The 14,373-nt window shown below is 38.7% G+C and overlaps 2 protein-coding genes across 2 annotated transcripts in view; both read left to right on the top strand.

The window, feature by feature from the left end:
- The window catches only part of LOC129926193 (platelet endothelial aggregation receptor 1-like), a 75,210-nt gene extending 71,315 nt beyond the window's left edge, over positions 1-3,895 (top strand). The window contains exons 7-8 of the mRNA XM_056028606.1: positions 2,533-2,612; positions 3,688-3,895. Coding sequence (XP_055884581.1) covers positions 2,533-2,612; positions 3,688-3,783 — 176 coding nt within the window. The 3' untranslated portion in view covers positions 3,784-3,895. The remainder of the gene's footprint in view (positions 1-2,532; positions 2,613-3,687) is intronic.
- LOC106052305 (uncharacterized) overlaps positions 1-14,373 on the top strand; it is a 233,101-nt gene that overhangs the window by 178,312 nt on the left and 40,416 nt on the right. The gene's annotated exons all lie outside the window — the stretch shown is intronic.

Here is a 14,373-nt window from a genome sequence, read left to right as displayed (position 1 = left end):
AGCTAAAATATCCGGATTAGGTAAACAAATTAAGATTGAGATTGATATTTTAAATAACGTCTTTCCCTATATTGAATCCATCAAACTCCAACGGTACCTGACATCAATAGCATGTTAGGCCCAAAGGCAGTTTTGTTAGTAAGGTGATATATAAAATATTTTATTGCTATTGGAATTTTCATTTAAATGGAACTAGAATAAGGCAACCAATTCCAAGCTCAAATAGCTATAGAGAAGAAGGATCAGTTGTACACATTTGTCCTATCATATGGAGAGAGGAATACGCCTTTATCTTTCTGTTTTGCAGAGTATAATATTAAATTTTGTTTTTGTATTTGGAGATTATGATTTAATGTTTTATGTATAATTATAACACTTGACATAGATATTACTCCTCAGGTGTCTTCCAAATGTGCTACACCTCTGGTGACTGCATCCTCCAGTCTGTTTAAAAAGAATGCACCTAAACGCCCAGTGAAGCAGTAACAAAGCTGTTAAGCTTGCAGACCCCACACTGATGATACAATATCGCTTTCCTTAGTGAGACATGGTCTACAGAAGTTGGTGATGAGTCAAAAGCCATTGAGCTAACGGCACCAGGCTTTATTTTCAAGAGTTAACCACAAAAAATTAGGTAGCGGAGGGGGTTGTAGCAATACTCTACAAGGATAGTCTAGCCAAGTATGTAACAATAAGACCTGACAGCCCAAAGTACACTACATTTGAGATGTGCGAGTTTTGCCTCTTCCACCACAGTAGAACACTGACTTTTATTTGTATTGCACTCCAACAACCAAGCAAGAGAAAAAAAAATGACTACAAAAGATTTCATCGAAGAATTTTAAGACCTCCTTGACAGTCACATAGCGACAAAAGATATGAACTTAAATTTCGACAGTAAAATGACACATAAGCGGTGTCGCTGAAATACGCGCTTAAGATTCGCAACATAGACCAACCGATAAACGTTGCAACTCACGTCAAAGGTCAAACTCTTGACTGGATTGTCACAAATGCAAGTTACCTTTTAGCCAAACTCATTGTCTTAGACCGTGGCTTGTCGGATAGATAATCTTCTTGTACATTTTAAAATGCGCCATGTGCCTATCAAAACCAAAAAAAGGCAAATGAAAAACGTTAACTTCAAGCCATAGACATTGCCTCTTTCAAAATGGATGTATCCTCTTCGTGTTGCAACAGAGCAACACAGACGTTCTGAGCAATTACAATTCTTGCTTGAAAAAGTTGCTGGACAGCCATGCACCTCTTGTCACTCGTACAGTCTCAGGATGACGAAAGACATAAAACTGCCAAACTTATTCGCCGACGTGCCAAAAAACGATTCCTCAGTAATATTAATTATTGCTTTTATATGCTTATAGCATGTTCAGAGCGCTATGGTCCAATCTTATTTGTGGACCAGTGTGGAGAGGTGGTAGCTGGGAGAAGTTTTTCCATGCTGTCTTTAGGCGCTCAGTAAACACAACTCTGCTCGAGTCGGGTGTCGAACAACGAGCCACCTTCATAGGTAGCCAAGATAAGCCAAGTTCAAGCGTTCTTAGCCTCTCAACCACGGTTCGCATCTTGGAACAAATATCAGTGGTACCGTTGCATGGGTGAGCGATTGGATGGTTCAGAATAAGCTCAAGATGAACGAAGACAAGACAGAAATAATTAAAAACATTTCCAAAGTTGACAGCACAGATTCTCTTTTTATCACAAACTGCCAGGTTCCTTATGTCTTTGTAGTGCGGAATCTTGGAGTTTTCTTCGACTCAACACTATCTTTCGACCCACACACAAGTCAGCTCTGTAAAGGTCTTTATCTGCAGCTGCGGATACGACCATATTTAACAACGTAGTCAACAATAAAGCTAACTGTGGCATTCTTACTCTCCCGCCGTGCTAGCACATATACCCGTTGTCAAAATAGCTAAGTTGCAATGAATTCAGAATAACGCCGCACAAATACGCCAAAGAAAAACTAGACGAGATTCTGCTGCTACTGTCTTGCGCACGCTCCTTTGGCTTCCTATGAAATCCAGAATCGACCACAAGGTGGTTACACTTTGACATTAGCGTATCTATAACAAAAAAATGCACAACCAACTTTGCGAGCTGATCACTCCATATGTCCCTATGGGAGCCCATCGCTATATGGACTCAACGCTTCTGGTCTGCGGAGAGATTGTATAGTAATCTACTTTTTTGTTACATTTGTGTGCACTAAGCCTGAGAGGGCAGACTAATATAAAAAGGACAAGATCAGCTTATAACCACACTTCAGTCAAGTACCTTCTTTGAGATACCAAACAAAGTAAATTATTACCAATATTTAATTAACTATTTGGTTACTCTTTTTTTATTGATTCTGTTTGTCAGGTAAAAAAAAAGTGCAAAATTTCAACTTGATTCTAGATTGGATGTCGGAAAAATAACGTGTACAATTTTTTGGCCAGACAGACACACAGACAGAGTGACTTGATGAAAGCTTTGTAAAAAATAATCCTTTTAGTATTGTCTATTTTTAAGTTTATAGCAGCCTTCAAAATCAAGAACTTGAGAATCCCGTGTATGAAGAACTTAACCCAGAGAATGCAACAAATTTGCAGGTAAAATATGTATCAGAATTGTATTTTTTAATGTGTCCATATAAATAGAAAAAGAAAATTATTCATGAATTACGTTTAGAAAAAAAAATCTAAGGAGTTTCATTAATTCATGCATTTTTTTAATGAAGACGTTTTCTGACAAACACCATAATAATAAGACTTGTGTTCGAGTCCGAAGATTAATGAGAAAAGCAGAATTTTCCTTGTCTAAGCAGCCCCAGCTGTGACCTACTTATTTTGCCACATCCAGGGCAAGCATAACCATTGTCCGCCTAAGGTTGATTAAGTGTTTCTTTTTGCTGTCTGCGTCTATCATCGAACAAACTACATTAAAATCTTGTTACCGTAAGATTGTCAGAAGCAGAAATGAATATTATGTAAGCATTCAATTCCCTAAACATTGCTTCCCCAATACCATGTGGCAACTATTTTAACTCCTGGCCTTCACCTGCGGCTCAGACATTGAGTCCAGGTGACTAGCTTTCATTTATATGAGAATGGGCTTTTATGGGCGAGTAACTAGAAGCTAAAACCAGTACGCTTCGGGCAGTAAGGGCTCGTTACTCATGGCTGGCTACCCTTCTAGGAGAGAAAAACCTCTGAATTCAACTTAGACTGTCTTGCAGCTATACCTAAACATGGGAAAGTTTCGGGAATCAACCTTTATTGAAAAATAAGGAAAACAATTGTTTATTTGTGTAACATAATATCGTAAGTTCACTCAGTCTAAAGCTATGTCTTGACATTTGGTTGCATTGTTTAGTTCTATATGTATATGAAACACGCGGAATTTTTTCAAGTCTCTTTTTAAACTCACTTTTAGTTGATATATTTAAAAACCAAATGTCGTTATTTCACTTACCTAGAAAAATGCAGGTATTGATGGTGTCAGATAACAAGATAGTACCACATTTCTAAAATTAAAAGTTCAAAACAGACTAACAAACAGACAGACACCACTTTCATATTAAACTAGATAAGAAAAACCATGTGATATTATTTTTAACTGATAAATGTACTATTTTTATTATTTATTTATTCTTTTGTTTTGTTTTATTGGTATTTTTGTTTTCAGTTTATAAGTGTACTTATTGAAAAAAAAAATACTGCAATGAATGAAGATAGACAATCGATAGATCATGTATGCTGCCTTGACGGCCCGATAGACTAAATGGCAGATGAAGTTGAAGTCATGCTGGTCAAAGATATTTAAACATGAATATTGATAACAATCAGGCTTCAGTTACAAAGAGAAGGAGAGAATTGTCTTTTATGGATTCTTTTTTTTTACAAGGAATAGTTGTTTCTTAATAAATATATACATAAAATATTAACATGTTATTTTGTTGTCGTTTTTTTTTTAAATCTTGAGGGGAAAAAAAGACTTACATTTTTTTAAAATTACTCTACAATGTTTCATAGCGTGCACCGAGTAATATTCATTATTATCCATCATATGGTTTTATAATCTTATAACAGTATATCAGGATACATATCTCGTAATGAAAGGATATAATATAATGTATTAGATTTTTGGGAGGCGCGTTGACTGAGAGCAGGGGGGGCTCGAATCTTGGTGAAGACTGGGAGTTTTACTTTCCGAATCTCTGGGCTCCTCTGAGTGAACTTAGCTCTAATGGGTACCTGACATTTGTGGAAAAGTAAAGGCGGTTGGTCGTTGTGCTAGCCATATGACACCCTCGTTAACCCTAGGCCACAAAAAAAAACAACAGATGACCTTTAAATCATCTGCCCTATAGATCACAAGGAATGAAAGTGGAACTTACTTACTTTCTATATTGTTGTAACCCTGCCTTGCACCAGTGCTTGAGGTGCGCACTAGCGCACTAGTGAACGTAAACAGGAGGACACTAGGATAGAGAGAATAACAGTGCATCAGGGATTGTGAAGAGTCTGAATGCTTGGAAACTAAGAAGCCAGCTTTTGGTGCTGCCTGAAGGTTGTAGAAAGGGACCTGGAGCGAAGCGGGGAAGGCTGTCGTTGGTCCACATTCGGGTTGCTGTCTAAAGGACTGGTAAATTAGTAGCAAGAGTAAGTTGAAGGATGCTATGTGTTTTTCCTAGTGAATAAACACCTGTCTTTATTTCCTGTTACACTGTGTTGTGTTGCCTGCCTTTACGTTGAGTGCCTACCCAAGAGTTACAACAATATTTTACAATCTAAAACCAAAAGAATATCTACGTATGACTTCCACAAGATATAAAATAGAGAGAGCTGTCATTCAATCTTAAGACATACCGACGTGAGACTCCTCTAGAAAGACATCCACAGATGGGAGTGCAAAAACTGACATGATAAGCCCACAAGGAGGGAAAGCAAAAAGAAGAATCTTCTAGATCACACATTCGATAATATTAAAAATAATAATTTAATTTATAGAGCGCTGTTAGCTAATATGATGTATGCCCAAGGCGTTGTGATAACATTACAAAAGTTAAACACAATAGCTAAAATGACAAAGTAATTACATTTTTTTTAAAGATAGGTCTTAATGTTCTTCTTGAATGGAGTGAAGCATGTTGTCTGAAACCTATTGTGGAGTGTTATGACATGATTGGGATTTAGTTATTTGTTTCGGGAATAAGGGGAAAGTTTTAATTAGCGACAAGTGACGTGACAGATCTTTTAAAAATAAGAACGCTCTAAACGACGCTAGAAGGAGGACGCTTATTGTAAAGTAGTAGACTTGAGTACGACATTATTGACATCGGACGATTCCCCTTTGGAGTATTAAACATATTTGTAGAACAACATATCAGCGTCGACTACATATTTGATTGTTTCGGCCTTTCGCCGGTGTTACTGAAGTGTTGAGTTCAGCGTTACCTACAGTCAGATCTACACTAGACAGATTGTCAAGAATCAACACCGCGCAGAGGTCTTAACAACGTGGCGACCCCAGACTCGGAGCTCACTGGCAGCAACATCCAGAAGGATAGAAGCCCTCTGTTAGGAGGAGGCAGAAGTTACGTCATCGGCCTAGTCTGCAGCTAGACCCTGATTATACAGCCACGTCGGCGAAGGAAAGCCAGTGAGATCCTGGACTCGTAGACCTAGGAGGTAACGAAACAGAGATCTAGATCTACATTTGTAATTTGTAAACGCCCATACGTTGGGGCATCGTATTGAAGCCTGTAGTTCGGTATCGAGAAGGCTACAGTTTGTGGAAGGGAAGAAAACCGTCCTGTCGAAGCCGTATTGAAGAGATATCGCCTGCCCGGCATCTTGAGAACGAACGTGAAGGTCACCTCTGCAAGGCCAAGATCGACCGTTGAGGTCACGCCAAAGAACTTGTGACGTAGGAACCATCTTACTGCCTACGGCACTTAAGTACAGTAGTGCTAATTTGATCTACGTCTCGGCTGAATCTGTGCTACACGTTAGATAGCCAGATAGCCGGTATTTTAGCACTGGACTTTGACTTTGTCGCTGGGTCAACTGTTGGACCGTTCCAGTTTCCCTTTGGACAGACGACCACCTGGAACCACCGTACCCGCCTTGGAACCAGCAACCGGAACCAGACTCTACGTCACCGACGAACCGGAGCCAGACGACAGATCACCGTGAACCAGAACCAGACGCCGTACCACCGAAGAACCGGAGCCGTTGCAGACCAGCACCGAAGGACCTTGGAGAGCCGAAACGTTCGCTGTCCTTATCTCACCGCTAGAGAAGACATCGCCGTGAGCCTTGCCGCCGGGACAGACATTAGCGTAGGAAGAGTGGACCCGAGACTGACTGTGGAGTTATCGCCGCTTCTTAGACAGATAAGTCAAGTGTTATTTAACTACTTTCTCCTTAGATTAATTAGAGTCTGTAGGGAAGTGACCACTCGCTAGATTATCACTACCAGGTTAAATCGTGGTGGATTGGGGTATCCTTAAAATTAGGTGTAATCTAGCAAGAGGTCCAGATATACGTTTAGCTGTTAATTCGTCCTGTATGTGAGTGTGAATCATTTAGTTAAGCATTTTTTTGTTGTAGCAACGTTGTGTATTAATTGTTTGCAATACTCCCGTCTTAAGTCTTACTGTCAGACGAAAGTATCATTCATTAGAACTAGATCTATAGTTTGGTGTTTATCGTATTTAAGTTTATTTTCATAGTTTATTTGTATGAGTAAGTTATATACACTCCGGGCTGTGAAAGCAGGTAAGAAGTAACTAAGATCTAGAGTAATCTAGACTAGATCTGGGGAACAATCGAGGTGAAGCCTGATTGCCCATTCCATTTGTAATTTTAGCATTTGTAAATAGACAGGTTGGTCTATTTACCGGCGACTCGTGTGAGTAACACGTAGTCGGTTGAGTGTGCGTGTGTCGCACATCGTATTCAGTCGGGTCAAAGGGTAGCCTACACACTGGTACCAAGGATACTAAGTGTATCTTGGAAAGTACAGAAGTTAGTATAAGTCGGAGTTGGTAGTCTAGACTCCAAGGGTAGAGTGACGAATTTAATTCATTTGAATTAAGAGATATTAGGAAGCCGCGGAGCGAGGATACGCTCAAAAGATAATTTGATTTATAAAACATAGGTAATAGAAGCTATTAGGCTTTTGTGTAAGACATTTTAAATAAAAAGCGAGGGAAAGTAACATAAAGGTAATATGGCAACTGCTCCAGGGTACGACCTAGAAGAGTTTAGGAAAAAGCTAATCCAAGAGGCCAAGACAGAACTGGAACTACGCGGCAAAGAACTGGCCGCCTATGTGCAGCAGATGGTGGCGGCAGAAACAGAACGCTTAGAGAAGGAGAGGATAAGAGAAGCAGATCGCATAGAGCGGGAACGAGTCAGAGAAGCTGAAAGAGCCAGAGAAAAAGAAAAAGAAGAGGCAGACCGTGTAGAACGGGAAAAGGTTAGAGAGGCGGAACGTGTAGAGAGGGAGAAAAAAGAAGAGGCGGAACGCATCGAGAGGGAGAAAAAAGAAGAGGCGGACAGAGAAGTGAGAATTCAAGTAGAACAGATGAGGATAGAGGCTGGTGTAAGGGTGCCCACCGAAGGAAACAGCAACAATAGTGCCAACATAGAAAGCCATAGTAGCGCCGCATGGATGAAGAAGAAAATCCAACCTTTTGCGGAAGACAAGGACGACATCGGCGACTATCTGAAACGCTTTGAAATTAAACTTGCAAAGTTTAATGTCCAGGAGAAGGAGTGGTCCGAAATCTTGTTGGATTTCGTACATGGGAAAGCCCTCACGATTTGCCAAAACCATGACCACTTGATGCAAAACAGCTATCAGGTGCTAAAGAAGGAACTGCTAAACGCATACGGGCACAACGCGGAAACATTCCGAAAGAAGTATTACGAAAACACTCCATCCGGCCAAGTTGATCCGCAGACAACCATCAACTCAGAGAAGGACTTCTTCACTAAATGGCTCGCATTCGAGAATGTAGAGAACACCTACGAGGGGTTGAAGAACTTTATTCTGATTGATAACTTTATCAATAAGTGCGACCCTCAGCTACAGTCCTTTGTGAAAGAGAGAAACCCTAAGGTAATTGAAGACTTGGTAGAAATCATTAGGACCTTTAAGAATGCTTACCCAAACAATCCACTTTCAGTTAGCGACCACAAAAAAGTTATTGACCTGGTAAATTATGTAAAGAGAAATGATGGTAATGATAGGGATTATTGTAGGAGAAACGATAGGTCCAGGGAACGTGGGAACAATGGTCGGGATAGTTATGATGGCATAAAGTATAGATCCTGGGAAAATGAAAACAATGGCAGGGAAAGTTATGATAGGAGAATAGATAGACCTAAAGCGGGTGAAAGAAACCTTAGGGATGTTACATGTTTTAACTGTCAGGAAAAGGGACACATGGCATACCAGTGTAAGAAACATAGAGGGAATGGAGCTGGCAATAGAAATGCACAGGGTAGTAGTGGTACTAGTGATAGGAGAGGTAATCAAGGAAACCGTAGACAAGAGAGGGATAATCGGCCGCCAGATAGGGTTAATTTTGTGAGGAACATTCAAGGTAGGGAGCAGGATAATGGAGATAGTGAACCAGAAGAAGAAATTAACTACGTTGATTGTGGGGAAGATAGGTTTAAATTATATCCAGGCATGATAAATAATAAACAGGTAAATGTGATCCGGGACACAGCTAGCAGTACACTCGCAGTTCGAGGGGGATTAGTTAAATCTAAGGATTATTTAGGCTATACCAAATCAGTCAGGTTGGCAGACGGCGCAGTTAAGAGATTCGAAGCGTGCAAAGTGTTCCTTCGATCTCCATTATACACAGGGTATTGCGAAGGGGTAGCCATGCCAAGGTTATCTAGAGATGTTTTACTTGGAAATGTAGCAGGTGTCAGCGCCGCTTCTGACAAACAGGTTAGAAGTTGGAAAAGCAGGTATGGCAACATGGGGCGAAACAAACCTAGAAATGACAGAATTTGTTTTAACTGCCATAAACATGGGCACATCGCTAAAGACTGTTGGAGTAGGGCAGAACAGTCTGAACAGAAGATTGCGAGTTCGGATAGGAGGCACAGGTCTGTATCCGACAGTGATGGTAGAAGAGATGACTATGGTAGCGGTAATCGCAAGTCATACAGAGGTAAAAGGCCACAAGCGGGCTATAGTGGCGTAAGAAGAGATGTTAACTCCAGTTGGAGAGAACAAATGTATGAGTCCTGTAGATAGCCTGTGAAACATAGCACTATGAGACTGTAGTGTGTAAATAAGTTGGATTTTATTTAAATTGTTTATTCTTAATTAATTGACCTAACTAGTAGTCATAACTAGACGGGTATTAGGTTGTGTTAAGGTGTCTTTGAATATGATATTTATGTTATAATGTATATGCGATTGCGTTATTATTAGATTAGCTCATGTTGGTTATTTAATTTCGGATAGTATGTAGGAATTGTATGTATGTTTGTATGAATAAAAAGGGCATTTATAAGGCGACGATGTAGTTACATCAAGGAAAAGTAAGTTTTATAATTTATTCTTTGTATTTGATCATGATCATACATCAGTCAAGAGTTAAGTCGTGTGGGGACCAGTAAGTGGAGAGAGGAAATAAAATACACTTGTAAATGCCCGAAAGAACGTTAGGTGTATAGTGGGAGAACGAGTATTGATAAATATCAATTTGTCATATTAGGTAAATTGTCTGTCCTGACGTGTGAGGGAAAGCGGTGTAACCTCTGGAACGTAATGTGATGAAGTATAGATAGACACACCTATAGTGTCAGCGCAAACGAACTATGTCTGCGGTCACCTATGGCACATCACATTGGACAGTATCAGTTAGTGACACTTGAGTGAAATATGTGTTCAGAGGAACTTGATTGTGGACACAGAAATAGAAGTTGAAATCGCAATCAAGACTCAAGTTGTGTTGTCTTTTATGTTTCCCTACATTTTGGCCCTTGCACATTGTAAGACTAAGACAGTAGATTAAAAAATTGACAGGCAATTTTTTTTAGCGGGAGGGGGAGGAGTTGTTATGACATGATTGGGATTTAGTTATTTGTTTCGGGAATAAGGGGAAAGTTTTAATTAGCGACAAGTGACGTGACAGATCTTTTAAAAATAAGAACGCTCTAAACGACGCTAGAAGGAGGACGCTTATTGTAGAGTAGTAGACTTGAGTAGGACATTATTGACATCGGACGATTCCCCTTTTGAGTATTAAACATATTTGTAGAACAACATATCAGCGTCGACTACATATTTGATTGTTTCGGCCTTTCGCCGGTGTTACTGAAGTGTTGAGTTCAGCGTTACCTACAGTCAGATCTACACTAGACTGATTGTCAAGAATCAACACCGCGCAGAGGTCTTAACAGGAGTGAGTTCCAAACCTTTGGTCCGTGTACTAAAAAAGCCTGCAAACCGTAACTTTTAAGGGAGAAACAGGACACCACTAGAAGCGTAGAGTCCATGGAGCGCAGTGTTCTATGTGTGATATATAGAGTGATCACAGCAGAAGTAGGAAAATGAACATTGATGTCAATTAAGGATTTGTCTCTTGTCACACGAGAAGTTGTCAAGAGAAAATATTTTTAGACCTAATCAAAGAGTAGACTAGTTTTATTGATAAAGAAAACTATCACTACCCCAGTTGATTTGTTTCCGGGTTATATATTGTTTATTTTACCTCTGTATCTTAATAATAACAATATAATGATAAACAGTTAAACGTTTCCCCATACATTGCTTTGACAGATAATTCTAGTATATATTTCGTTGAACAGGACCAGCCCGTAATTTTGCTTCTCTCCACCCCCCTCAACTTTTCTCTGTAATAAATAGGGTCATGTGTCATACACTTGACACAACCATTCTTATGATTTCAGTTTCTTTTTCGAAATATTTTATAGGCTCTAAGATATTTGTATGGCCTGTGCCTTTTTCTTTATTATTACATCATGCAAATACTCACCTAATAGTTTGGCCGTACTCCCCACCATTATTGTTTTTCACTTTTAATATTCATGCCCACATTTCGACAACCAAGACCCTTTTGGCTCATCTAGTCTAGAATATGTTTCGTTCAAGTAGAATAGTCGGCTTTAAATTGATTGTCCTTCCATACATATTCATTTCTGGTCTGTGAGCTCTATACTAATGCTCTCTCATCTCTTTTTCACCCCTCCACGCTTTCCCCTCTCCCGGGCCTTTCAGACACTGAATTTCTTTGTTTAGGCCTCCGTGCCATTACTACTCTTGGTAAGCGCAATTCACTCAGTCGGAGGATATGCTCCAAAATCTCATGCGACGCTTGGTCACAGAGTCATTAAGTCTCAGTTTAGCATAGGATTTATTTGTGTCTTACCCTTTTTTTTTGTGTTTAGTCATATTAAGCCTTTTCTCAATGTTTGCAGATGCCATTCATCTCTTGCATGCGTACGTTGCTGTTGGGATGACGGTTGTGTTAACTAGGTGGACTTTGTCTTAAGTCCAATAGCAAGGTTTGTCCAAAACTCAGATTTAAGCAATTTCTTAACCAGGAACACTTTACCACTCAGACACCGCTCCCCTATATCCCCCACATGAATCGATAAAAAGAGTAGTTTCAAGCAATAATCAAGCAATTTTCAATCGCAGTTTGCGTTAGTATGTCCTCACATTATAACATCCCTTAAAAAACATGGTTACAAAGACAGTTTGTGTGGGAACACAAGTGGTAGACCACTTCACATATCTAGGTAGTATAGTGTCGAATGACGCCACACTTTCAAGGGATGTTTATAACCGTCTGGCTAGGGCCATTAGCGCTTTTGGACGCCTTCATGCGAGAGTTTGGCGGAAGAAATCGCTCCGCCTGCCTATAAAAATCAATGTCTACCAGGCAGTGTTTTTTTCAACCCTTCTATATGGCTCTGAGACATGGACACTATGCAGAAAACAACTAAGACTTCTTGAGCACTTCCACCAAATAAATTCTAAATCGACCACCTGCGGACAATGGTTATGCTTGGCCTGGATGTTGCAAAATATGTAGGTCACAGCTTGGGCAGCGCAGCCACGGGAAATACTGCGCTCCTCACTAATCTTCGGAATTGAAGACAAGCCTTATTATATATATATATATATATATATATATATATATATATATATATATATATATATATATATATATATATATATATATATATATATATATATATAATATAATTGTATTTATGGCAGTATCGAAAAAAACGATAGATAACTTCCTGGTCGATCCACTGTTTTAATTACATGGAACACCCTTTTTAAGTCATAAGCTACATTTCAAAACTTTTCTTATTTTACTTTTTTTCTTTCATACTGTTACTTATCTATTCTAAGGTTACATGTCAGTGTACACATTTATTAATTTAAAGGTTATGTTAGGTTTGATTTAGACGCAAGATCTGGCTAGAAAAAGAATTGCAATGTCAGTCTAAAAAAAGAACAAGTATCGATCATTTAACGATTTTATTTACACAGTTTATTGAAATACATTCAAAAGTTGTTAATGTAGACTTTATAAAGACATTAAAAAAATGCTATGTATACGTTGATAGGTATTTGGTAAAAGGTGGAGACTGTTTAATATTCTTATATGTCGTCTAGAATGTATAGTTAGGGTTATCGTCAGCGTCAGTTTGAGGGTTCCTGTATAGAACGTAAAAGAATATGTGCGAAATAGCATTACACATATGGTTCGCCAATTGATTTTTTCATAGGTTTTACAGTGTTTTTTTTATAGTCGTAGCATAATCTCCTTTACTATTTTTTTAATAAACAGGCTACACTCTAACATGCATTTTAGCCCGTGAAGTATTTATTCGTTACAATGAAATTAAACGGCCCTTTCTCTGTCTCTTTCCTTCTCTCTCTCTCTCTCTCTCTCTCTCTCTCACTTTCTCTCTTTCAATCTCTATCTTAGTGAACAAAATAAATACATATTTTATAGTAATGTAGACAAAATAAACTTTACGTGAAATGAAAATAAATGCATTAGACTTGTGAAATAATATGAAATGTTATTTTTAACAAATTTTAACCTACTACTATACGTCCTTTTATTCTGGCGTTGTGGAGTCGTTTGTCCTACCTAAGAATGCTGACGACAATGACGCTTATCTGGCATCAGTCATAACCAATCGTTATAACCTCTTTCCACTATCAACATAAAAACACACACAGACACACTCCATAATAAGGCGCAAATTTAAATCGTTCTTCAAAATAAATGTCCGAAAACCTCGTCTCTTGCCATGCTATTGCATCACCGCAACAAAAAAACAACCCCTTCATTAAACACTAACAGCAGGAGTTTCAAGGATATCCCCACTTCACGGTGCGGATATGGTCCGAGGGTCGTAGTTTTAGCATCACTGGTCTAGACAAGCTTTTTGGATCGAGAAGACTTGAGTGTGCCTCAACGCGACACTCGGGTGAAAACAATCGCTAGAGGAAGCGTTTAGGCTAAATGGGTAGCAACACAGGGTGTGTGGAGTTGCAAGAGAGCTTCCATGATCTTGTCGATAATCCAGGCACCATTCATCAAGGGACCGTGTCATTAATTGCAAGTCCTAATTTTGGCAAACTAAAAAAAAATGCTGGGCAACGTAACGTAATCATAATTGTTACCATTTTGGTCGAGGTAGACTTAACGTAACGTTTGCAACCCAAGTAGGCAATTAGTAACTTCGTGCTATAGTATAGTTCAAATAAATAAGTGTGCATTTAAGATTTTAAGGAATGATGATACTTACTGGATCAAGTCTTATAGCAGTGTTTCTCATATATTTACCAAACGAAAAAATCGTATCTTACCTAGATGTATGGAGAACGGTAGTAAGCGCATACAGTTGGGTTTAAAAGAGTTTAAAAGATATAATAAATTTTAAAAAGGCAAATATTTTGAAAAAGATTTTCCATTTTTGCTTTTGCATATATATTTTCAAGATTTTTAGGGTTCAAATTAGTGTGTAAATAATGAATAAAAATATATGTTTGACCTTTTGTTATTCTTTTATGGAAAAAAAATACTTCTTTATAATTTTGAGTATCTTGCATACTAGATTACATCGCTTTTTGAAATTGTATTGGAGAGGCAGCAGATTAACATTGTTAGAATATTAATTGATGTTTAGAAATTTTCGGACGAGCAATATTTCTTGATTAAAACTCCAGACAGTCCTTCTATTTCCTCTTCCTTCTTACTCCTTCCCTCTCTATTTATCTCTTCCTCTTTCTCCCCGATTCTCTTTCTCTCTCTTCCTTCCTTTTAAGTTATCT

Source organism: Biomphalaria glabrata, chromosome 5 (assembly GCF_947242115.1).
Source record: "Biomphalaria glabrata chromosome 5, xgBioGlab47.1, whole genome shotgun sequence".
NCBI classification, from domain to species: Eukaryota; Metazoa; Mollusca; class Gastropoda; family Planorbidae; genus Biomphalaria; species Biomphalaria glabrata.
Note: the sequence above shows the minus strand (reverse complement) of the source record. Positions and strands in the feature narration are given on the sequence as shown.